General features: G+C 41.6%; 1 protein-coding gene across 1 annotated transcript; it reads right to left on the minus strand.

Annotated features, from left to right (window-relative positions):
• Nucleotides 1-291: 291 nt before the first annotated feature.
• LOC121519925 (mitofusin-1-like) lies at nt 292-26,858 on the minus strand. The gene is made up of 17 exons (XM_041803040.1): nt 26,744-26,858; nt 25,886-26,021; nt 21,955-22,117; nt 21,729-21,853; nt 19,003-19,111; nt 18,309-18,416; nt 16,169-16,331; nt 14,267-14,334; nt 14,062-14,183; nt 13,840-13,966; nt 7,601-7,705; nt 6,895-6,997; nt 6,598-6,818; nt 6,423-6,521; nt 6,117-6,313; nt 5,767-5,901; nt 292-2,034 (listed from the first exon to the last, which is right to left on the minus strand). The coding sequence occupies exons 1-17, from the start codon at nt 26,856-26,858 to the stop codon at nt 1,974-1,976; spliced, it is 2,157 nt and encodes a 718-aa protein (XP_041658974.1). The 3' UTR covers nt 292-1,973.

The following is a 26,858-nucleotide window of genomic DNA, read 5'->3' on the forward strand; positions in this document are numbered from 1 at the left end:
TCTGGGACCTGATGGATTGGACCAGGTCTCGGGGGTGGCCGGGTGTGTCATGGAGGGGTCAGCCGGGAGGATACCTGGAGAGATGGTGGTGGTAGTGTGACGGTCTGGACCAGGACCTGGACCAGTAGAACCATGAATTCTGCTCTCTAGCAGAAAATCCTGAAGGAGAATGTCCGACCATCAGTTCATGACCTCAAGATCAAGACCACTTAGGTTCTGGAGCAGGACCATGATCCCAGACACACCAGCAAGTCCACCTCTGGATGGACTAAAGACTAGATGAAGGTTCTGGAGTGGTCTAGTCAAAGTCTGGACTGAGATCTGACTGAGATGCTGTGGCGGGACCTTGAGCAGGCCGCTCATGCTGAAAACCCTCCAATGAGAGCCACTTTTTAACAGCTTTTCTCCCTCAATATGCCGATAAAATGTACATTTAAAGAAGACAGTGATATGATAATCAGGAAATGAACTGCATGAAGTTTTTAGCTGAGCATTAGCGCTGAGCTAACTCTGGTGGTTTTTAGCTGAGCATTAGCGCTGAGCTAACTCTGGTGGTTTTTAGCTGAGCATTAGCGCTGAGCTAACTCTGGTGGTTTTTAGCTGAGCATTAGCGCTGAGCTAACTCTGGTGGTTTTAGCTGAGCATTAGCGCTGAGCTAACTCTGGTGGTTTTTAGCTGAGCATTAGCGCTGAGCTTACTCTGGTGGTTTTTAGCTGAGTATTAGCGCTGAGCTAACTCTGGTGGTTTTAGCTGAGCATTAGCGCTGAGCTAACTCTGGTGGTTTTTAGCTGAGCATTAGCGTTGAGCTTACTCTGGTGGTTTTTAGCTGAGCATTAGCGCTGAGCTAACTCTGGTGGTTTTTAGCTGAGCATTAGCGCTGAGCTAACTCTGGTGGTTTTAGCTGAGCATTAGCGCTGAGCTAACTCTGGTGGTTTTTAGCTGAGCATTAGCGCTGAGCTAACTCTGGTGGTTTTTAGCTGAGCATTAGCGCTGAGCTAACTCTGGTGGTTTTTAGCTGAGCATTAGCGCTGAGCTAACTCTGGTGGTTTTAAGCTGAGCTTAGCGCTGAGCTTACTCTGGTGGTTTTAGCTGAGCATTAGCGCTGAGCTAACTCTGGTGGTTTTTAGCTGAGCATTAGCGCTGAGCTAACTCTGGTGGTTTTTAGCTGAGCGTTAGCGCTGAGCTAACTCTGGTGGTTTTTAGCTGAGCATTAGCGCTGAGCTAACGCTGGTGGTTTTTAGCTGAGCATTAGCGCTGAGCTAACTCTGGTGGTTTTTAGCTGAGCATTAGCGCTGAGCTAACTCTGGTGGTTTTTAGCTGAGCATTAGCGCTGAGCTAACTCTGGTGGTTTTTAGCTGAGCATTAGCGCTGAGCTAACTCTGGTGGTTTTTAGCTGAGCATTAGCGCTGAGCTAACTCTGGTGGTTTTTAGCTGAGCATTAGCGCTGAGCTAACTCTGGTGGACCGGGTCTGAGCGGAGGGTCGGCTCTGCTAGCAGCTGTTTTTACATCAGCTGTCTGTCCGGAGGTCTCTGACCACCACTGGGATCCTGGCCTTACCCTGGTCTGGGTAGTGGGCCAGGTCAGGCTGAGGTTAGGAATCTAACCTTTAAGTCATCAACCAATCACAGCACAGGACTGAAACAGACAAGATTTATAGTTGGTGTTTCTGAGTGAAGACAGAGGTTTCAACCAGAACAATGGATTCACATTTAGTGGAGATCCTTCTGAGACTGGACCTGAAACAGAGTCCGTCTATTCTTCCTGTCTGCTCTCCTTCGTTTTTCAGGAACTGAATGGATTATTGATTATCTATTGATGGATCATTAAGAACAACGGGGCGGTTTAATCTCCAGTTAGAGACGTGGCATCAGCCTCTCTGCTCTGGTCTTTCTGTGAGAATCAGCCACAGTTTAAAATCTTCAGAGGGGTGTGACGGCGGGCTCCACCAGCAGGGGGCGCCACAGTCCAGGCATCATCGCAGGTACTGAACAGAGAAGGCCTCCAGCTGAGTCTCCAGCTCTGTAGCTCTGTTCCTGAAAACACAGAGACGTTTAAACGTGTGAGACCAGATCACAGAGGAAACATCCTAACTGGACTGGGCTTTAGATCGCTTTAAATATGGTCAGAAAAATGTCTAAATGCCCTATTATTATTTTTAAGGACAGACCTGATCACAGATATCAAATATTGATTTTTTAAAAAGAAATTTAACCTGTTGAATAAGTTTAAATGCCTGAGTTTTATAACGTTAAAAACACATTTTTATATACTACATATAAAAAAGTTTTTCCTTGAAAGGAATCATCACAGCCTTGAATAATATGAATAATGAGCAACAACTTTGATTTGAATGAATTACTATCTTTTTCAATTTCAGACTTTAATAAACATTTTATGACCAGAAATGGACGCCATACAAAGAGCAATAAAAACAATTTTACATTAAAAAAAACCCTTTTTTTGTTTTTCTTAAATCAAGATAAGACCTGAATATAAATATTGATTTTTTTATTTAACTGTTTAGATGCCAGATTAACTACAAAACACCCTGGTTTCTAAAATATGAAAAACACAAAAAGAAGCTTTTTTCATATACTATATGCAAATTCAATTTCCTTGAAGGAGATTATTATGGCCCTGAATAATAATAATAATAATAATAATAATAATAATAAAATAATATGATAATATTATTATTATTATTAATAATAATAATATTAATAATAATAATAATAATAAAATAATACGATAATAATATTATAAATAATAATAATAATAATAATAATAATAATAATAAAACAATAATAATAATAATAATAATATTAATAATAATAATAAAATAATATGATAATAATATTATTATTAATAATAATAATATTAATATTAATAATAATAATAAAATAATACGATAATAATATTATAAATAATAATAATAATAATAATAATAATAAAACAATAATAATAATAAAACAATAATAATAATAATAATAATAATAAAAATACTACTAATAGTAATTGAAATAATAATAATAAATAATAAATAATAAAAAGTCTAATATCACAGATGCGTGTTTTTACTGGGACGTTTGGAGGATCAAACGTTGTGGTTTTAATGGTTTCATGGGACATTTTTTGGTCACCAACAGGCTGAGTGGGTACAAAAGTCTACAGAGATTATTATTGACCTGTTACAGGTTCTGATATTAATATTTAAAAATTATATTTTAAAAAAGTACCCTACAAAATTAAAATGATTAGCATTAAAACAGTCAAAATAGTGATTAAAAAAAGCAAAAAGAAACATTTGATGACCTGAACACCCTCTAAGGGTTAAAATGAAGCAGATGAGACAGAATAGAGCAGGATGGAGGTAAAACTATAACGTGGTTCAGAGAGTCCTGGACCTGAACGTGCTCAGTTCAGTAAAAATGTTATTGGATTTAGAATCGGGATGCTTCTTCCATTCCATGAGTTCAGCAGCTCCTTAAAAGATCCTGGAAGGCTTTAAAGGATCCCAGGAACTTTATTAAGAACCTCCAGGACGTCCTGAAACAACCTCTGAATCCCTTCAAGAAGAACCTCTAAGATCTATTAGAAAGGAGAGAGGAACCGCTCTGTTGTTGGCTCAGTGACCGTACCAAAGAACTCTGAGAATCTTTCTCTATCGATCAATGAAGGATGAAGAAATCTAAACATTTTTCTGCGTGAATCCTGATAAAAGGGACGTCCTGCTGCTGATGTCCTAGTGGAGCATGAAGACTGAAAGCAAGGAGGCATACTGGACTTCTTCAGCACAAAACCTGGGGAAATAGCTCTCCAATCTAAGACCAAGGACTGGAGGTAGTGGTCTTTCAGGCCAGTGGTTCCCAGACTTTTTTCTTAGGGCCCCCCCTACTTGGGTCTGAGAAAAGCCAAGCCCCCCAGGACCCACTTAGAATTCAGATCAGTTTTAACTGTTTTCATCAACAAAATCAGAACATAATAGGCCCGCATACACTTGTTCTTGCCAGAATTAATGTAAAAACTATCCATTATTATGAGTTTATTCTGGCCACTCCTGAAAACACCAACAAAGAGGATTTGTTTATTTTAAGAAAAATCTGTAAATTCTCAAGTTTAAAAAGTCAGTAATTTGCAAGAAAAAAGCTGACACATTTTACTTTAAAAGTTGTGAATGTAAGCGAACCAAAACGTAGTGTTTTTGAGATTATAAAGTTAATCCAACCACGGGGCGCGCCGGTAGTCGAGTGGTTAAGGCGTGCGCCATGTACGCAGGCGACCCGGGTTCGAATCAGGCCCGTGGCACCACCCCCCACGTGTCCCTCCCTGTTTCCGACTCTATCCACTGTCATATCAAATCAAGGCAGAAAGGCCAAAAATAAATCTTAAAAGAAAAAAAAATCCAACCACTATTTTCAGTTTGGTTTCTTGTAAAGTTTTGGCCTAACACTACTGTAAAGAAGGATTTTAAAAGTTTGACTTTTTTGAGTTTTTATTGTCAAAATTCAAGACTTTATAAAATCGTAAATTGCACGTTTTTCCTGTAAATATCCTACGCTTCAAACTCTGAAATTCTGAGGTTTTTTTCTTGTAAATAAACAACTTTAGAATCTAATTTTCCCCCTAAAAATGTTGACTTTTTGGCTTAAAAATTAACAGATTCTCTTCATTTAAAAAATATGTAAGGTTGCGTAAATACATTATGTTGCTAGTCATGATTCAATTAAAAAATAAATTTGTACATCTAATTTTGACAACCACAGCGCCCCCCCCCCCCCCCCCGACATCTTTGGCACCCCCCCAAGGGGTGCCTGGACCCCAGGTTGGGAACCAATGTTTTAGTTCGTTACATACATCACTAATCTCGTCTGGGGTCATGTGGGCAGAGGTAAATCTCAAATTTCACTGGTTCCACCCTGGACTGGACTGACATATAGAGGCAAACTAGCTGAGATGCTTGGACTCACATCTATGGGCAATTTAGAGTCATCCACGAACCTAGTGAGTGGTTTTGGACTGTGGTGTACCCAGAGAGAATCTGCGGCTCCACAGGGAAAACTAAACTAAACAGCAACACTTTTAGACAGAAGCATCAGGTAAGCCTAAACACAGAGAGGAGCTTTTAGCCTAGCTAGGTGCAAATACTGAAAGCAGTGGAGTACTATTAGCCTCACTTAGGACAAAGACTAGGAATGAGCTTTCTAACCTTGTTCAGTGCTGAGGATTTTAGCTGGTTACGAACCTTGGCCTAGCTTTTCAAAACTCCTAAAGCATGGGAAATGTGGCCTTGCCAAGCACAAGTATTTAAGGAGGCAGTTGCAGAGGAAGGGGCTAAATACTGTTAGCCTAGCATAGCACAAAGACTTGATGATAGAAGAGCTTATCCAAGTAGAGGGTAAAGATAAGAAGACTGAAAATATCTTTATCCTGCTCAGCTTAGCACTGGGAGCATACAGGAAATAGTAGGCAAGCAGAGCACAGACGTTCAGAGACTGGAAGTACCCCTTAGCCTAGCCTAGCTTAGCATAAAGACTGTAAAGAACATTTTTAACCCACTTTAGTGTAAGCTGGTTTATACTGGTAGGCTAACTGAGCATGAGACCGGTTTATGAGATAAACTCTGAGGCTAAAACAACACTTGGAGAAAATCTGGTGAAGAGCAGGATGACGGCGGAGAGTCTTTGAGTACTTTTAGCCTGAATTAGCATAAAGACCGGAGAACTGACCGTCTGACTTTATCCCCCCAGGTGGACCTGGGCTCTCACCTGAAGGCCTTGGACCTCCTCTGGATGGTCTCCAGTCTCTGGATCCTGAAGCTCAGCTGTCGGATGTTTCCCTCCAGCTCGGCCTCGCTCATGTCGACCTTCTGCGTCAGACGGCTGAACGTGGACGCCAGCTCCCTCAAACACAAACACAACGGGTGAGTTAGATCAGCCATTAGCCTTACTCAGACCGCCAGGTAGTGGCGTGATATTAACGCCCCTGTGACGTCTCACCAACAATATGAATGACCCAACTATTACACCGTTCATAAACCAATATAAGGGGAGAGGAGTTTCAGAGGGCCACTGAAACGGGATTTTGACTGAAGGTGTGTCAGGGGGCGTGGCCTTACTTGTACACCTGTTGGCTGCAGGCGGAGCTGCTGACGGGAATGACAGCTTTAAGGCGCTGGGCAGCATGCTCCACAAACTGCTGCTTCAGAGTGCGCTCTCTAGTGGCGTTCGTCCAGGTGAGTTTCTCATACAGGTAGAGCAGACCGTACAGAGAGAGAGAGAGGGCGATGACACGCCAGCCCACAGCACGCCATACCTGGAACACATGAGACAAACCTGAGACATTGCGCCAGGTGGCGCAACCATTGAGTCAGGTTTAGTGGATCAGTGGATCAGTAGCTTGGCTGTGATCCTTGAGGACGTACCACTCCCCCGACCACCAGCACCGACATGGACGCCCTTGAAGTAACTGAGACCAGTCCTGTTGCTATGGAGATGACCATCTCGTCTTTAAAAGACGTCTCCTGTAGAGAGAAACGATACAGGTGAAGATGATAGTGATGAGGTCACATCAGAAAGCCTCCACTGTGACATTATCACCTGCACGCGGCGCTCAGAGCCACTTAGAGCTCTCTTAGCGTTGGCGACTCCGATGAAGCGTGTGACCAGAGCGGTCCAGCCCAGACTGAACTGGAACTCGATGTTTTCTTGGAAATCGGCACAGAGCGCAGAGACGCCAAGGTCATAGGTCAGCTCGAAGGAGGCGGAGGGAGGAGAGAGCTGCTCCTGGAGTGATGGAGACAGCAGAGGACGGACGCTATCTGAGAGAAGAGACAGGATATGACATCACATCCACCTGGCTGGGACAGGTAATGGGACCAAAGAGGGACAGCTTACTGGTCATGTCGCTCTGAGCCGCTCTGATGTCTTTGTGGATGTTGACGGAGCAACGATGAGAGAGGCCGCCCACCATCCTCTCCTCCACGTGCTGCATCAGCTTCTGTAGAACCAGAACAACATCATCATCATCAGGCTATCTTCTTCCTCACTACACCATCACTGCCCCTCTGAATGATTGGGTTCTATCTTCATATTCAAGAGCATTACATCAGGAGGGTATTATGGGATGTATAGCCTTCAGTTATCAGGCCTCTCTCCTTCAGAATTACCTACAGTGCCTTCTACCTTTACAAGCCTTCCAGGGCTGGCTGCTGAGAAGCAGCATCCCCACAGCATGATGCTGCTGAGAAGCCTCCCCACAGCATGATGCTGCCACCACTGTGCTCCACAGTGGGGATGGTGTATTTGTGGGGATGTCAGTGGTTGGTCTTGGGCACTTTGAGCTCTTAGGGACAAACTCACCTGCCTTAGAGACAGAGCTCAGGGCTAAGATGTCCACTGTGGTTACTGTAAGGTTGTGTGAATCAAACGCACCCTGGCCGTAAACTGGATTGTGAGTAAAGCAGCTTAACCGGGTAAATGTGTGTGTGGTTCAGAAGAACAGTGAAGTCAGCCTGGTTCCCTCCTCTATCTGATCTCTAACGGTCTCCCTCTGCTCTCTGAGCTCGGCTATCACTTACAGTGTTTGTGCTGCTCTACTTACTGTTTTGTAAAGCTGCAGAGTTTCTTGAGTCGGGTTAAAATCAGCTCTGAACTCGTCCACAACAACAGGCAGACTCCGGATCTGGTCCAACAAAGCCGTCGCAACCTGAAACAGACATCAGGCTACTGTAACGACTGGACAATAAGTCTGTTTACTTACAGACTTTATTTAAATATCTGAGGACCCTTTGGCTGCGTCCCAGGTCCCCCTGCCCCGCCACTCAGTCCTGCTCCTGTGTTTTTTGGGTTCATGTCCTGATTCTTGTTGAATGGAGGATTTTTCCAGAGGCATACTCCATACTGAGTTTTCTGAGAGTGTTCTATAAATGACTAATATTGATGACTACTGATGACCTATCAGGAATTTGACGGGTCTAATTTTGTTAGAGAAGATTTTAGCACTAGCCCCTGTAACTCTGTTAGGAGGGGTGAGGGGTCACTGGAAATCCACTACCTTTGTAGATGATGTCATCAAGCTAATAAAACATTCTGTCCTCTGCCTTTGAAGATGATGTAATAAAATCTTATAAAACATTCCATCCTCTGCCTTTGTAGATGATGTCATCAAGCTAATAAAACATTCTGTCCTCTGCCTTTGAAGATGATGTAATAAAATCTTATAAAACATTCCATCCTCTGCCTTTGTAGATGATGTCATCAAGCTAATAAAACATTCTGTCCTCTGCCTTTGAAGATGATGTCATCAAGCTAATAAAACATTCTGTCCTCGACCTTTGAAGATATCTTAAAATCTTATAAAACATTCCATCCTCTGCCTTTGAAGGTGTCATAAAATCTTATAAAACATTCCATCCTCTGCCTTTGAAGATGATGTCATCAAGCTAATAAAACATTCCACCCTCTGCCTTTGTAGATGATGTCATCAAGCTAATAAAACATTCTGTCTTCTGCCTTTGAAGATGATGTCATCAATCTAATAAAAAATTCCATCCTCTGCCTTTGAAGATGATGTCATTAAATCTTATAAAACATCCCGTCCTCGGCCTTTGAAGATATCTTAAACTCTTATAAAACATTCCATCCTCTGCCTTTGTAGATGATGTCACCAAGCTAATAAAACATTCTGTCTTCTGCCTGTGAAGATGATGTCATCAGTCTAATAAAACATTCCATCCTCTGCCTTTGAAAATGATGTCATTAAATCTTATAAAACATTCCGTCCTCTGCCTTTGAAGGTGTCATAAAATCTTATAAAACATTCCATCCTCCGCCTTTGTAGATGATGTCATCAAGCTAATAAAACATTCCATCCTCCGCCTTTGTAGATGATGTCATCAAGCTAATAAAACATTCCATCCTCTGCCTTTGTAGATGATGTCATCAAGCTAATAAAACATTCTGTCTTCTGCCTTTGAAAATGATGTCATCAATCTAATAAAACATTCCATCCTCTGCCTTTGTAGATGATGTCATTAAATCTTATAAACCATTCCGTCCTCGACCTTTGAAGATATCTTAAAATCTTATAAAACATTCCATCCTCCGCCTTTGTAGATGATGTCATCAAGCTAATAAAACATTCCATCCTCTGCCTTTGTAGATGATGTCATCAAGCTAATAAAACATTCTGTCCTCTGCCTTTGAAGATGATGTAATAAAATCTTATAAAAAATTCCATCCTCTGCCTTTGTAGATGATGTCATGAAATCTTATAAAACATTCCATCCTCCGCCTTTGTAGATGATGTCATCAAGCTAATAAAACATTCCATCCTCCGCCTTTGTAGATGATGTCATCAAGCTAATAAAACATTCCATCCTCCGCCTTTGTAGATGATGTCATCAAGCTAATAAAACATTCCATCCTCTGCCTTTGTAGATGATTTCATCAAGCTAATAAAACATTCTGTCTTCTGCCTTTGAAGATGATGTCATCAAACTTATAAAACATTCCATCCTCTGCCTTTGAAGATGATGTCATTAAATCTTATAAAACATTCCGTCCTCGGCCTTTGAAGATATCTTAAAATCTTATAAAACATTCCATCCTCTGCCTTTGTAGATGATGTCACCAAGCTAATAAAATATTCTGTCTTCTGCCTTTGAAGATGATGTCATCAGTCTAATAAAACATTCCATCCTCTGCCTTTGAAGATGATGTCATTAAATCTTATAAAACATTCCGTCCTCAACCTTTGAAGCTATCTTAAAATCTTATAAGACATTCCATCCTCTGCCTTTGAAGACGTCATATAATCTTATAAAACATTCCATCCTCAGCCATTGTGGATGGGCCTCACCTGTTTTTATCCATTTTGAGGCCCAGAGGCAAAGACCAGTGTGAGACCCTACCCCATTTGCTAAAATCAGTTACAGTAAGTGAACCAGATATTCTGAATCATCTCTCTTGTGGTACCAAATCCAGAGAACTACAGGACAGACAGTCCTTCACCAGAACTCAGACTCCTTCCATCCTAATATCTATCTATTTATGTGCTCCTTTGTTTACTCTTAGCCACGCAGTGATCCTGTATTATTAGTTCAGGCTGGCCGAGCTGCTTTTGTGTCCCACCTCCACCCCAGCTCCTCCTTTATTCAGCCTCATCTGTTGTCCCTGATGCCTGCTCTGCTTTGAGTATTCATGAGTGTTTGATGACAAAGCGGTCCAGACTAGAATGAGTAGTTTTAGCTAATATTTGATGCCAAACCTTACCCTAACAGTCAAACCAGCTGTGCCCCTCGTGTTTGTGTACTGGGACAGTAGTCCAGTTATAGGACTAATGAAGCTCTGACCCAGATCTGACTTAACTGTATGTAAACATATTAAAAGTTTCTCTGATTGAAGCCTCTAACATATCTCTGTATGTGGCTTTAGAACCTGTTTCAATCATGAATTCTTACATATGTGTGTGATAAACCGTAAACATGTGTGTGATAAACTGTAAACGTGTGTGTGATAGATCGTAAACATGTGTGTGATAAACTGTAAACATGTGTGTGATAAATCGTAAACATGTGTGTAATAAACTGTAAACATGTGTGTGATAAACTGTAAACATGTGTGTGATTAAATGTAAACATGTGTGTGATAAACTGTAAACGTGTGTGTGATTAACTGTAAACATGTGTGTGATTAACTGTAAACATGTGTGATAAACTGTAAACATATGTGTGATAAACTGTAAACATGTGTGATAAACTGTAAACATGTGTGAGATAAACTATAACGTGTGTTTGATAAACCGTAAACGTATGTAATAAACTGTAAACGTGTGTGATAAACTGTAAACGTTTGTGATAAACTGTACACGTGTGTGATAAACTGTTAAAGTGTGTGTGATAAACTGTAAACGTGTGTGAGATAAACTATAACGTGTGTTTGATAAACCGTAAACGTATGTGATAAACTGTACACGTGTGTGATAAACTGTTAAAGTGTGTGTGATAAACTGTAAACGTGTGTGTGATAAACTGTAAACATGTGTGTGATAAACTGTACACGTGTGTGTGATAAACTGTAAACATGTGTGAGATAAACTATAACGTGTGTTTGATAAACCGTAAACGTATGTGATAAACTGTACACGTGTGTGATAAACTGTTAAAGTGTGTGTGATAAACTGTAAACGTGTGTGTGATAAACTGTAAACATGTGTGTGATAAACTGTACACGTGTGTGTGATAAACTGTAAACATGTGTGTGATAAACTGTTAAAGTGTGTGTGATAAACTGTGAACATGTGTGTGATAAACTGTAAACATGTGTGTGATAAACTGTAAACATGTGTGATAAACTGTAAACGTGTGTGTGATAAACTGTAAACATGTGTGTGATAAACTGTAAACGTGTGTGATAAACTGTAAACATGTGTGTGATAAACTGTAAACGTGTGTGATAAACTGTAAACGTGTGTGATAAACTGTAAACATGTGTGATAAACTGTAAACATGTGTGATTAACTGTAAACATGTGTGTGATAAACTGTAAACATGTGTGTGATAAACTGTAAACGTGTGTGATAAACTGTAAACGTGTGTGATAAACTGTAAACATGTGTGATAAACTGTAAACATGTGTGTGATAAACTGTAAACATGTGTGTGATAAACTGTAAACGTGTGTGATAAACTGTAAACGTGTGTGTGATAAACTGTAAACATGTGTGTGATAAACTGTAAACGTGTGTGATAAACTGTAAACGTGTGTGTGATAAACTGTAAACCTGTGTGATAAACTGTAAACATGTGTGTGACAAACCGTAAACGTGTGTGATAAACTGTAAACATGTGTGATAAACTGTAAACGTGTGTGTGATAAACTGTAAAAGTGTGTGATAAACTGTAAACATGTGTGATAAACTGTAAACGTGTGTGATAAACTGTAAATGTGTGTGATAAACTGTAAATGTGTGTGTGATAAACTGTAAACGTGTTTGATAAACTGTAAACATGTGTGATAAACTGTAAACATGTGTGTGATAAACTGTAAACGTGTGTGTGATAAACTGTAAACATGTGTGATAAACTGTAAACATGTGTGTGATAAACTGTAAACGTGTGTGTGATAAACTGTAAACGTGTGTGTGATAAACTGTAAACATGTGTGATAAACTGTAAACATGTGTGATAAACTGTAAACATGTGTGTGATAAACTGTAAACGTCTGTGTGATAAACTGTATACTTGTGTGATAAACTGTAAACGTGTGTGTGATAAACTGTAAACGTGTGTGATAAACTGTAAACGTGTGTGATAAACTGTAAACATGTGTGTGATAAACTGTAAACATGTGTGTGATAAACTGTAAACGTGTGTGATAAACTGTAAACGTGTGTGATAAACTGTAAACATGTGTGTGATAAACTGTAAACGTGTGTGATAAACTGTAAACGTGTGTGTGATAAACTGTAAACATGTGTGTGATAAACTGTAAACGTGTGTGTGATAAACTGTAAACATGTGTGTGATAAACTGTAAACGTGTGTGTGATAAACTGTAAACGTGTGTGTGATAAACTGTAAACGTGTGTGTGATAAACTGTAAACGTGTGTGTGATAAACTGTAAACATGTGTGTGGTAAACTGTAAACATGTGTGTGATAAACTGTAAACATGTGTGTGATAAACTGTAAATGTGTGTGTGATAAACTGTACACGTGTGTGTGATAAACTGTAAACATGTGTGTGATAAACTGTACACGTGTGTGTGATAAACTGTAAACGTGTGTGTGATAAACTGTAAACGTATGTGATAAACTGTAAACGTGTGTGTGATAAACTGTAAACGTGTGTGTGATAAACTGTAAACGTGTGTGTGATAAACTGTAAACATGTGTGTGATAAACTGTAAACGTGTGTGATAAACTGTAAACGTGTGTGTGATAAACTGTAAACGTGTGTGATAAACTGTAAACCTGTGTGATAGACTGTAAACATGTGTGTGATAAACTGTAAACGTGTGTGATAAACTGTAAACGTGTGTGATAAACTGTAAACGTGTGTGATAAACTGTAAACGTGTGTGATAAACTGTAAACGTGTGTGTGATAAACTGTAAACCTGTGTGATAGACTGTAAACATGTGTGTGATAAACTGTAAACGTGTGTGTGATAAACTGTAAACGTGTGTGTGATAAACTGTAAACGTGTGTGATAAACTGTAAACGTGTGTGATAAACTGTAAACGTGTGTGATAAACTGTAAACGTGTGTGATAAACTGTAAACGTGTGTGTGATAAACTGTAAACGTGTGTGTGATAAACTGTAAACCTGTGTGATAGACTGTAAACGTGTGTGATAAACTGTAAACGTGTGTGTGATAAACTGTAAACGTGTGTGATAAACTGTAAACGTGTGTGTGATAAACTGTAAACGTGTGTGTGATAAACTGTAAACGTGTGTGTGATAAACTGTAAACGTGTGTGATAAACTGTAAACGTGTGTGATAAACTGTAAACGTGTGTGTGATAAACTGTAAACGTGTGTGTGATAAACTGTAAACGTGTGTGTGATAAACTGTAAACGTGTGTGTGATAAACTGTAAACGTGTGTGTGATAAACTGTAAACGTGTGTGTGATAAACTGTAAACCTGTGTGATAAACTGTAAACGTGTGTGTGATAAACTGTAAACGTGTGTGTGATAAACTGTAAACGTGTGTGTGATAAACTGTAAACATGTGTGTGATAAACTGTACACGTGTGTGTGATAAACTGTTAACATGCTAAAATATAACCACCATGACCTGTGTGTGATAAAAGCTTGGGTCTTTCTGATCTCGTCACCTTGGCAGCGGCGTCTTCAGTCATGGCCTTGATCCGCTCTCTGACGCTGTCGGTCAGTCGGGTAATCTGACCTCGGACGAACTCCAGCCGGTCCCTCTGATCCTCCCGCTCCTCCAGGCAGCAGATCCTGTCACAGGTCAAAGGACGGGGTTAAAAACACCGGGGCATTCTGGGAAATTAGTCTTTCAGAATGAGTTTTAATGAAGGATGGTGTTTCCTGACTTCCTGTCTGCGGAGGAGATGTTGATGGCGTCCATCACGGCTTTAATTGCCTCGGTGATCTGCCACGCCCTCACCGTGTGCTGCTCAAACTTGGTCTTCACGGCGGACTGCGAGATGAACTCCTGCGGGGTCAAAGGTCATTAATGCTCACATTCTGCTGAGTCGGAGGAATTAAAACACCGTGGAGCAGCTGGTCAGTTTCTACCTCAAAGGTCCTCTCAAACATCTGGAACTCTCGCAGTCGCTCATGGAAACCTTCAGCCAGGGCGCCACCTGCAGGATGACATGGTCAGTTGAAGCTGTTTACGTTCCTGTTTTCTTTTTTATGTACAAATTTCACCACAGTTTCACGTGTGAGTGGTCGGATTATAACCCCGATTTTACCTGGATATTTTCCTGCCAGACTGCTGGTAAAATCTCCAGATAAAGTCAGGGTGAGACGATGTTTACACTTTTTGACATCCTCAGATTCAGAGCTGATATGTCAACACGACCGCCGTACTTCCTCTTTCTGGGCATCCAGATCAGTGACAGCAGGATGGCAGTGATGAAGTCAGAAACTGGATGAAGGAGGAGCTGGGGTGGAGGAGGGTTGTAAAAATGGCTTTCAGAGGGAGCAGCAAAGAGAAGCCAGGCTGGAGCTGTGTGATTATAGCAGCATGGGTGTGATGAGCCGATAGTGAGTGTAGAGTGTATCAGCTGACTGTGAGATCAGCTGATATCTACTACATGGCAGCGCTCGACTCTGTTTTCAGCCTGAAAAGGCTCTGACTACAGATCCAGATCATTTGTCCCAGTTCAGTAATGAGAGCTGGTCTCTTGGCTCCCAAACAGCCTAAGTTTATCTTTTTTTAATGTCTTTAAAACAGAAAAGGATGATGGGAAATATAGAAAAGACTCTTAAATGTGAGTTTGCTCCTGTCCTGGAAATGAGCGTACACCCAAATTTCTGCCGTACGCTCGTCAATGAGGGTCAATGAAAGGAGCCAGCTGAGCTGGTCCAGGTATCTGATCAGGATGACTCCTGGCTGCCCCCCATGCAGGTCCTCAGGGTAAATCCACTAGGAGAAGATGACATGGTAGACCCAGAACTGGTTTGGTCACCTTGGTGCACCTTGGCCCTGGACTGCTCGGGCCTCCTGGCCATCGTCCAGGCTCTCCAGGTATCCTGACCCCAGTTATCTCTCCATGATTCATGCAGTCACGGCCTAGACCAGCCCACTGGGACCAGGGCACCCAGTATGCAGCGAGCTGGATCAGGCCAGGTGGAGTCCCACGTCCCAGTGTTTGTCAAACACTGGAGTGCAGCAGGATTTTGGAACAGGACTGTGAGGCTGCTAGACACCGTGGTTTACTGCTCCCTCCACACTGGACTTGAGTAACTGCCTCAGGAACGGGGCCCAGGTACCTCACATCCTGGTCCTGATGGAGGGTCAGATTTGTCCTGACACCAGCTGAAGGGATGCTTCATCCTCAGCAGGTTTTAAAGAGATAGATGATTCTTTAGATTCAACTGTCCATCTCTGTTCTGATCCTCTCCTACAGTCAATACAGAGATCCCAGATCTGAGCAGACTACCAGGGTTCGGTCTGCAGGTCTGAGAGATTAGAAGGATGAAGAGCTCAGACATCAGAGCGAGTCAGAGCAGAGCTGCTGGGATATCGAAGGTTAAGAGGTGAGGCGGTTGGACGTCAGATTGGAGCGTCTGCCTCTGGAGGTTTCCATGTGTGACCGACTTACAGAAGACTAAGATACGCCGGCAGCACGCTGGAGGGAATGTGGTTCTGTAGATCCCTGGGAAGGTCTGAGAATGTCTCAGGAGGAGCCGGACAGGGTCCGACAGTCCAACACTATGATGACAGATCCTGCCTTTACATAAACACTACGTTTAATGGGACATATTCAAGTAAAAGAGGTAAATCTGCCAGGTAATCATGGGGATTCTGGGACAGGCAATCTGTTTTCAGATGCCATAAACGCCGTTATCGTGTTAACAAACAGAGCACCACTGGGATCGTCATGTAAACATGGCCTACACTGGGTCAGAGCTGAACCAGTTCACCCACTCACACACATCAGGACGCCTGCTGCTGGTGCTGGCCCTCACCTGTCTCACCTGTCTCAGGCATGCCCTGTGCTCGGTGCATCCTGGAGCTCAGGACCTCTTTAGCTGAGACGAAGAAGATCCTCCCCGGAGCCTCCTCCAGACTCACCACCTTCAGCTCCTCTGCCAGGAAGCTCACACAGCGGTCCAGGTGCTGCTTCCTCACCTTGCCAGCAGAGGGAGCAGGTTTATCGTATTACTCATCAAACAAAGCCTCAACATCCATGCTCAGATTTAAGTCCTGTTTCTAAAAGTCTCCAAAAGAATATTTTAGGATTTTAAATAATAACCTTTGGCATTTTACTCTCTGTGTTTCCTCAGCAGAACAGAAACCAGCCAATCAGAGGACATGTGTCTGTTGCCATGGTGAAAGTAAAGTTAGTCTAGAGGCAGCTGACAGGTGTTTGTCTGCCAAATGATGCTTTAAAATGAACGGACAAAAAAGATGGTGTCCAAGTAAAATTAGATTTCATGCGTCTTTATTCAACAACTCTTTTGTTAAAACAGAGAGGCGTTCTCGTGTTTCTCTAGAGACCTGGTCCTGACCTTAAACATGCCTCAAAAAGGCATGGACCCCTTGGATGTTTTATCCTTTTAGTGGTTTAATAAAAGGGTAAAACATCCTCAGAGGTACTTTAGTTGAAAATATTCGCCTTGCCTGGTGCCTGCTCCTCCTGTTTTACTAGACCTTCTTTGCACACCTCTCCAGGTGCCAAAACTACCTATTCTATCAAAATAAAAGCATACATAAATACTTAAATAGTTTCATATTGGTCTGGTTCTCAACCTTTTCAGTCCGCGACCCCCAAAATAAAGGTGCCAGAGACCGGGGACCCCCACTGGACCTGAAGGCGGCTGAACATAGCCATGAACATTCAAGAATAGTCATGTGCAAGCCGCTCTTAAGGGGGAGCTTTCTGGGACCCATTCAAACTTTGGGCTCATGTTTAAGTTAAGCTGTGATATCCATACATTTAACCTGAATAATAACCACTCTAATCAATGCTACAAATGTCCCAAATATCTTTTCTTATTCACTTGTGCCTTAGCATATAGGCCTCTTAAAAATGTTAACCCATTTTCTTAAAAAAAGAATTAAAATGGATTGAAAGTTCTTAAGATGGGTTAGAAATGGCCAAAATTGGTGGAAAAGGTGGTGAAACGGTATTTTAAAAGTAGCAAAAAATTAATTAGAAGTGGCTAAAATAAGACCAGAATGGCTATAATGGGTTAGAGTGGCAAAAACAGATGGCAAATTTGTTGAAATGGGACTCAAAAGTGGAAAAAAGTGGTTGAAACTGGCAAAAATTGGTTAGCTGAGACAGAAAAAATAGGCAAAAATGGGCAGAAATGTGGTCAAAATGGGCAAAAATGGGCAGAAATGTGGTCAAAATGGGCAGAAATGTGGTCACAATGGGCAGAAATGTGGTCAAAATGGGCAGAAATGTGGTCAAAATGGGTAAAAATGGGCAGAAATGTGGTCAAAATGGGCAAAAACGGGTGGCAAATGTGGTAAAAGAAGGGGGCTAATAGTGTTAATAATGGGTCAACAGAAGCAACAATGGGCAAAAAAACGACAAAAAAGTGCTAACAATGTGTTAAAATGTGTTCAAATTTGTGGTAAAAAAGTGATGAAAACTGGTTAAAATCAGGCAACATTGGTGTAAAAAGGCAAAAGTGGTTAAAAAGTGGCAAAAGGGGTCCAAATTGAGCAAAAATTGATGAAAAGTTGCCAATGATAGTGGCAAAATTGGGTAGGGAAAGCAGTTTAACTATGACACTAATGATAAAAAAAATGTACTGATAAAATTTTTTTATTTTACATTTAACTAATTTAATGCTTATATTTTCATTAAAATGGCTAAAATATACAGTTTGACATCATTTAAAAATATTCTCCATATTTTTAAGTCTAAATGTTAACACTAGAGGTACTGGCCTTAGTCACTCAGTATCTTTCTTTGACAAAATAACAACAAATAGTTAAAAAACGATGAAAACACATAGAACTACCAAACAGCACCATCAGAGGCTTCCTGCAGGACTCTTCAGTCAAAACATAGAGATGTGGAGACTTTTATTGTGAAGAGCTTTCAGGAAGTACCATAGACTTTCATGCAGCCACACACACATTAACACACACCTCCTCAACAAACTCTGGCTCACTGACTGAGGCGTCCCATCTATTATGGAGGACGAAGATGTTGGGTTTGGAGATTCTCTCGCTGACTTTATGGAAGAACAGTTTCTCCTGCAGACAGAGGAAGTGGAAAATGTATTTTATTATCGACCTTAAAGACTCCTGAAATATATGTGATTTCTGCCACTAGGGGGTGCTCTATCAAAACATAATAAAAGATGATGAGTAGAGACAAACAGCATCAGAAACTGCTGTTGCCTTCTTCTTTTGCTGAATCTAGGAGTCTCCTCAGTGAAGACGAGGTGGATTTATTCAACAGTAAACCACTGTTTTGGTTTCATCTGTTCACCTCCCATCATCTCCTCTAACCTCCTCTTCTCCCCACTGCCTAATCTCCCTCCTCTTCCTTTCTTTTCTGGAGAAAAACTGCTAAAAGAGTCCTTCCAGGTTCATGCTGTGAGTGATCTCCAGAATGCTTTCTCAGTAGCTCACAGAGCAAACCAGGGCACTTTTAACAGCTTTTCTCCCTCATTATGTGGAGTTCTATCCTTTCAAAGCAGATGAATGTGCCAGACTGTCATCTAACAGCATGGACCTTCTGACAGAAAAGGAGGGAAACCTCCCTGGTGGGTGAATATTAAATATGATCTTTAATAAATATGATTTTTAAACTGCATATCAGGATCAGTTCTCTCACCGTGTTCATCAGTGTCGACTCTGCGTTTCCCACCAGGACGAAGACGTCTGCGTCCAGACAGAACTTATCGATCCAGCTGTCTAACTCCAGCGTGACGTCTGTGCCCGGGCTGCAGGAGGTCAAAGGTCAGACAATGATCTAAGCATGTCACAACGCATAAATGAAACAGTAAGCTGTTGTTGAAAGGGAATATCACACAGAAACAAATATTCTTTAGTGCACAAACACAATCAGTGGCTTCAGTAAGTTTCATTACACCGGAGGAAATCTGGGCCAGAGAACAAATCAGCCAGTCAGTTTCAGAAAGGTTCACATCCAGACATTTTCAGACCTGCTGCCGTGCACAAAGATCCGCAAAATAACTACAAACACTGAAGACTGCATACCATGGCAATCTGGAACCAACTTCAAACCTCTACACCTTTAACTATACAGGAACCCAGGACTCCAAAACACTGATGGATGGATGGATGGATGGATGGATGGATGGATGGATGGATGGATGGATGCATAGATGGATGGATGGATGGATGGATGGATGGATGGATGTTGGAGTGATGGATGGATGATGGATGGATGGATGGATGGATGGATGGATGATGGAGTGATGGATGGATGGATGGATGATAGATGGATGCATAGATGGATGGATGGATGGATGGATGGATGGATGGATGGATGTTGGAGTGATGATGGATGATGGATGGATGGATGGATGGATGGATGATGGAGTGATGGATGGATGGATGGATGGATGCATAGATGGATGCATAGATGGATGGATGGATGGATGGATGTTGGAGTAATGGATGGATGGATGGTTGGATGGATGGATGGATGGATGATGGATGGATGGATGGATGGATGTTGGAGTGATGGATGGATGGATGGATGGATGGATGATGGATGGATGGATGGATGGATGGATGTTGGAGTGATGGATGGATGGATGGATGGATGGATGGATGTTGGAGTGATGAATGGATGGATGGATGGATGGTTCGATGGATGATGGATGGATGGATGTTGGAGTGATGGATGGATGGATGGATGGATGGATTGATGCATAGATGATGGACAGATGGATGAATGATGGATGGATGGATGGATGGATGATGGATGGACGGATGGATGAATGATGGATAGATGGATGAACGTTGGATGGATGGATGGATGGTTGGATGTTGGAGTGATGGATGGATGATGGATGGATGGATGCATGGATGGATGATGAATGGATGGATGGATGTTGGAGTGATGGATGGATGGATGGATGGATGATGGATGCATGGATGGATGATGGATGGATGGATGGATGGATGGATGATGGATGATGGATGGATGGATGGATGTTGGAGTGATGGATGGATGATGGATGGATGGATGGATGTTGGAGTGATGGATCGATGGATGGATGGATGATGGATGGATGGATGCATAGATGGATGGACGGATGGATGAATAATGGATGGATGGATAGATGGATGGATGGATGCATGATGGATGGATGGATGGATGCATAGATGAATGATGGATGGATGCATCGATGGATGGACGGATGGATGAATGATGGATGGATGGATAGGTGGATGAACGTTGGATGGATGGATGGATGGATGGATGCATGGAAGGATGATGAATGGATGGATGGATGTTGGAGTGATGGATGCATGGATGGATGGATGGATGATGGATGGATGGATGGATGGATGGATGATGGATGGATGGATGCATAGATGGATGGACGGATGGATGAATAATGGATGGATGGATAGATGGATGGATGGATGCATAGATGATGGATGGATGGATGAATGATGGATGGATGGATGGATGGATGATGGATGGATGGATGGATGGATGGATGCATGGATGGATGGATGCATGGATGGATGGATGGATGGATGGATGTGTAGATGTGTAGATGGACAATGGATGGACGGTGAATGGTTGGATTGATGGATGTTAGAATGTTGGTGGGATGGTGAATGGTTGGATTGATGGATGTTAGAATGTTGGATGGACAGTGAATGGTTGGATTGATGGATGTTAGAATGTTGGATGGACAGTGAATGGTTGGATTGATGGATGTTAGAATGTTGGATGGATGGTGAATGGTTGGATTGATGGATGTTAGAATGTTGGATGGATGGTGAATGGTTGGATTGATGGATGTTAGAATGTTGGATGGATGGTGAATGGTTGGATTGATGGATGTTAGAATGTCGGATGGATGGTGAATGGTTGGATTGATTGATGTTAGATTGTTGGATGGATGGTGAATGGTTGGATTGATGGATGTAAGAATGTTGGATGGATGGTGAATGGTTGGATTGATGGATGTTAGAATGTCGGATGGATGGTGAATGGTTGGATTGATTGATGTTAGATTGTTGGATGGATGGTGAATGGTTGGATTGATGGATGTTAGAATGTTTGATGGATGGTGAATGGTTGGATTGATGGATGTTAGAATGTTGGATGGATGGTGAATGGTTGGATCGATTGATGTTAGAATGTTGGATGGATGTTGGAGTGATGGATGGATATATGACGATAATGGTTGGATGGGTGGATGGATGGATAAATGGATGTTGAATGGTTGGATGAATGTTGGATGAATGGATGTGTAGATGAATGATGGATGGATGCACAACAATCTGACTTTGGCAGCAGTGCTGATGCATGATGGGAAATGACTGTGATGATGAGGAGTGGTGTGCTACCTGTCCATGAGCACCAGGTCGTCTCTCAGCAGAGCACAGCGACTCTTGGGCCAGAAGACCTTCACCAGACTGCCTGAGTCCAGGGTCGGGTCCATGTGGAGGGCGTGGGCCAGCTGGTTCACGGTCTGAGGAGGAAGAGGGAGGAAGAGGAGTCAAAGGGGCAGGGTTATCAGGGAGTCTGCTGATTGGTGGACAGACAGTCAGATGTGTTATATATGATGCGTACCTTCACGCTCTTCCTCTCGTTGGACGACTCGGTGGTCAGGTAGGCTTCGTCCCCGTCCGTCCCCTCCACCCTCAGGAAACAGTTGGTGGTGTGGCCAATGCCGCTGGGCAGGACGCGGTCCCTGAGCATGGCGTTGATCACCGTGCTCTTCCCGTTACTCGTCCTGGTTAAAAGCCATCATCGTCATCATCATCATCATCATCATCATTGTCAGTATTATCCCCCTGCCCTTCTATGAGCCTTGAGGCTGAAGCAGCAAATGTTCCTGCCTTTCCTGTGCCTACAAGGAAGCCTGAGGGAGAGAAGGAGCAGAAACCCCCAACCAGGGAAGGCATCAGCGCCAACAGATAACACTGATGAAGCAGGATAAAGAGGAGCAGATAACACTGATGAAGCAGGATAAAGAGGAGCAGATAACACTGATGAAGCAGGATAAAGAGGAGCAGATAACACTGATGAAGCAGGATAAAGAGGAGCAGATAAGGGTGGAGGGGGGCTGCAAAAGTGGCATGAAGAGGGTCAACCAGGAGAAGCCAGACTAGATATGACATCATGAGTGTAATAGCCAATAGTGTGCTTAGAGCAGATCAGCTGGCACTCAGCTGATGAGGGCTTGTGTGAGTTCAGCTGATCTCAGCTGTATTATTATTATTTGGATTATTTAGCATCACTTGACTCTGTGGCCAGAAATCAGGCATCAATCTTAGTCATTAAATTGGCTAACTGTGCACATCCCTAGCCCTCACAGAGACAGCAAACATAAAGAACTAGATAGTGATTACACCATAGGGCTGTGATGAGCTGAATGAGCATTGTTATTCACTATATATAGTGTGTATAGTCTATATACACCATATACTCAACCAACAATTAACCTTTGTTTAGCAGCAATCCATATCCATCCTCATCTAAAGACACTTTACCAAGAGGTTTATTATTATTATTATTATTATTATTATTATTATTATTATTATTATTAGAGCCACTATTATAACAATTTTTTACAATTTTAAAATAATAAAAAGCATAAAAATCACAGTTGCTGCAAATTATTACCATATTCAAGGCTGTGATAATTCCCTTCAAGGAAACCTAATTTGCATGTAGTATATGAAAAAGTTTATTTTTATTTTTAAGATTTCAGTATAAGGATTTTTTTGCACTTAAACTGTCAAAAAAAGGGTTAATTTAAAAGAAACATATGTTTGATAATAATGATCAGTGCTGATTTTGATTTGAAAATGGGAAAAAGGTTGATTTTTAAAAATAATAAAGTATTCTTATTGGTATTTGTATGGTGCCTTTTTTGGTCACTAACAGTCTAAGAGTAACAATTTATTGAAGTGTAAAATATAATAATGACAATTTAAAAAAAAAAAACAAAGTTGTTGCTCATTATTATTATTACTATTATTATTATTATAGTATTGATAACATAATGATAATAATATTGATCCTAATAATGATTATAATATTAAATTGGTCACTAGCCCAGCAATATTTACCATAATGTTCATATGTATGTTTATTCTGGTCAAAAGACACCAAACTTTATTTTCATTTATCTCTTTGTTTCTTTCTGAGCATGCCTGTAGTATCAGTCTGATGTAACATGAGCTGTCGTTGCTACATGTTTTCATTCTTAGACGGCCATGCCGGCTGGAGTCGTGTCTGAAATGGTTTTGTTTTTGTCATGTCTCTGTGTGATGACATCATCAGTGGTTGAAATATTTCATCACATGTGGCTGGCTGATGTAAAGTGTTTCAAACAGGAAGCTGCAGCAATTTGTGTGCCGGAGATAAAGGTAATCTGCAGGGACAGTTCCTCGTCCAATCAGATCTCAGATCAGCTCTACACGTTCTGCTGCTGTCAGTAACCCACAGCCATGTACACATGAAAACACCATAAGGCAAGGGATGTCTGAAATTCAGGCCTGTTTAGCATTCATCGCTAAGAATTAAAGGTTTTTAGGACTGGGAAAACAAAAAGGGACAGTTTTAGTGACTAGGATCAACATGAGGCCCCTCCCCAATCAGCTTCAACCAGCCATAGTGAGAGAACTAATTACTCTGATACATCTCTTTTCACAGAATGACAGGACAGACCCAAACGGTATGTCTACATCCTCAGAAAGCAGTCCATCAGCTTTTAGAAGAGCATCAGAACTCAAACTCTCCTAATATGGAGAACTTCTAGAAACCAAAACAAAATAGCTATAAAATAATTCAGCATACTTCATCTTCATCCGTCACTATGAGAACAAAGAGATACTCACAGTCTTTCCCTTACGTTGACTGGTCTTTGTTGGCAACTTTAGGAAAAATGGTTGTAACTGTCCAGGACCCTCGCTCTTTGCAGGTTCTGCCCACTTTTTCAAAAGTTGACAACTATGGCCTAATGGAGAAAAGAGGCTCCAACATTTCCTGCTTCACCAACATTCCATCCTCTACCTTTGAAGATGATGTCATCACATCTTATAAAACATTCCATCCTCTACCTTTGAAGATGATGTCATATAAGCTTATAAAACATTCCATCCTCTACCTTTGAAGATGATGTCATATAAGCTTATAAAACATTCCATCCTCTACCTTTGAAGATGATGTCATCACATCTTATAAAACATTCCATCCTCTACCTTTGAAGATGATGTCATCTAAGCTTATAAAACATTCCATCCTCTACCTTTGAAGATGATGTCATATAAGCTTATAAAACATTCCATCCTCTACCTTTGAAGATGATGTCATCAAAGCTTATGAAACATTCCATCCTCAGCCTTTGAAGAAGATGTTATCAAAGCTTATGAAACATTCCATCATCTGCCTTTGAAGAGGATGTTATCAAAGCTTATGAAACATTCCATCCTCAGCCTTTGAAGATGATGTCATCTAAGCTTATAAAACATTCCATCCTCAGCCTTTGAAGATGATGTCATCAAAGCTTATAAAACATTCCATCCTCAGCCTTTGAAGATGATGTCATCAAAGCTTATAAAACATTCCATCCTCAGCCTTTGAAGATGATGTCATCAAAGCTTATAAAACATTTGCCAAAGCCACCATAAGGCCCTTCCTCGTGCTACTGAAAGCAATCACGGAGAGAAAACCAGGTATGATGAATCTTCTCTGTTCCGGTCCCTAATCCAGAGAACCCCAGGACAAACCCACCAACCCAGTAGTAAATCTAGATCCCCAAATATCCACCAGTCCTTCATCACCTCTTAGAGGAGCATCATAAACTCGTTCCATCCTAAGATCTGAGCATGTCTCTAGTCCAGGTGGAACTGAGAGAATATGGAAATAGATGCTCACTACTGGTGGCATATTTACTCCTCTGGCTCTAATCAGACATTTAGATTTATTGATCCATTTTACCACACAGTAATCCACCAATTCATTGTTTCAGTCTGTCTATAGGGATCTACTGTACTATTATTGTCCTAATATGAAGATATCTTGGGGCCTTTTGAGGAGCTTGGACCTTGATGTTGGGGCCAGTGGTCCTCCACAGGAACCGTTTGGATAATCATAATTTATTCTGGTGCTAATTCATCCCCCCGTGGTCCTTTATTTACATTCTTCTCAATCACTGAAAGAGGCAGTACTCCAGGGAAGGAGATTCATTTTGTCAGCTTAAGAACAACGAACAGAGTTTAGTGTTTTACCAAATCAAAGATAACTTTAAGATAGAATCAATAATCTCAGATAAATACTGATCGACTGATATGGTGCTGTATCTGTGCAACCTGAGGATTAAATGTTAATTTTTCATCTTAACTGTCCCCTAACTCTAAGTCTGAGAAATGAGGCCAACAGGAAACAACCCAAAACCCTCTGGTTTCCACTGGAGGCTGCCTCCTGTAGTGAGTCGGACCCCAGACCGGCTGAAGGTTTTGGTACTTTAAGGGGGCGTGGTGTCATAACGTACCTGCCAAAGAAGGCGACCTTCATGTGTCTCCGCAGCAGAACGTCTCTGATGGTCCACAGTTTGGTCTCACAGCTCTGCATCTCCAGGCTCTGCTCCTCCACCGCCACCTGGCCGAGGTCAGCCCCTCGCCACGCCTCTGACATCACAACACCAGACAAGCTAGCAGTTAGCAGTGGTTAAATTATAAACAAACTCATCAGCTCCCCAACTTCTCCCACCATGTCTCTGATATCAAATCTCAAAATAAAACCACAAAAATAAATAAATCTGAGCAAACAGGGAAAACACTCTCAGAGGAAACAAAACAAAAACAGTGTGGTCAGAGGAAACCACAGACGCCGTGTCCTGTGGACTAAAGAGGAGAGGGAGCATCCAGCTTGTTCTCCTGGCTCAGCTCTAAAGCCTGCATCTCTGATGGTATGGGGTTGCATTAGTGCCTATGGCGTGGGCAGCTCTAACATCTGGAAAGGAACTATCAATGCTGGAAAGTAGAGAGAGCTTTTAGAGCAACATCTGCTCCCATCCAGACAACATCTCTGTCAGCAGGACCATGCTAAACCACAGACCACATCCATCACAACAGCATGGCTTCACAGGAGAAGTTAACCTTTAAATCACAGTGACCTCTGATGACCTTTACACAAACTCAGCGCCATCTGCTGGTCTGAGCCTGAATCCTTTCATCATTTAGAGCCAAAGAGTTTCAGACTACCGAGATTATTATACATATTTAAACTTTAAACTCAGACCATGACGGAGTAAGTCCACATTAGATAAACCGCCGTTCTATGTGGATTTCTCTTCGTCCTCTCGTTGAACACCTGAGAAACGACCACCTGCGGCGTGTTAGTGTCTCACCGTCCACGAAGGCGGAGCCATCCTTCACAAAGTCGAGCAGCTGGTCAAAGATGGAGGTGATCGATCGCTTAGCCACCACAAAGTGCCTCAGAGGAGACGGATCCAGGGCGTCCAT

Source organism: Cheilinus undulatus, linkage group 13, assembly GCF_018320785.1.
Source record: "Cheilinus undulatus linkage group 13, ASM1832078v1, whole genome shotgun sequence".
Lineage (NCBI taxonomy): Eukaryota > Metazoa > Chordata > Actinopteri > Labriformes > Labridae > Cheilinus > Cheilinus undulatus.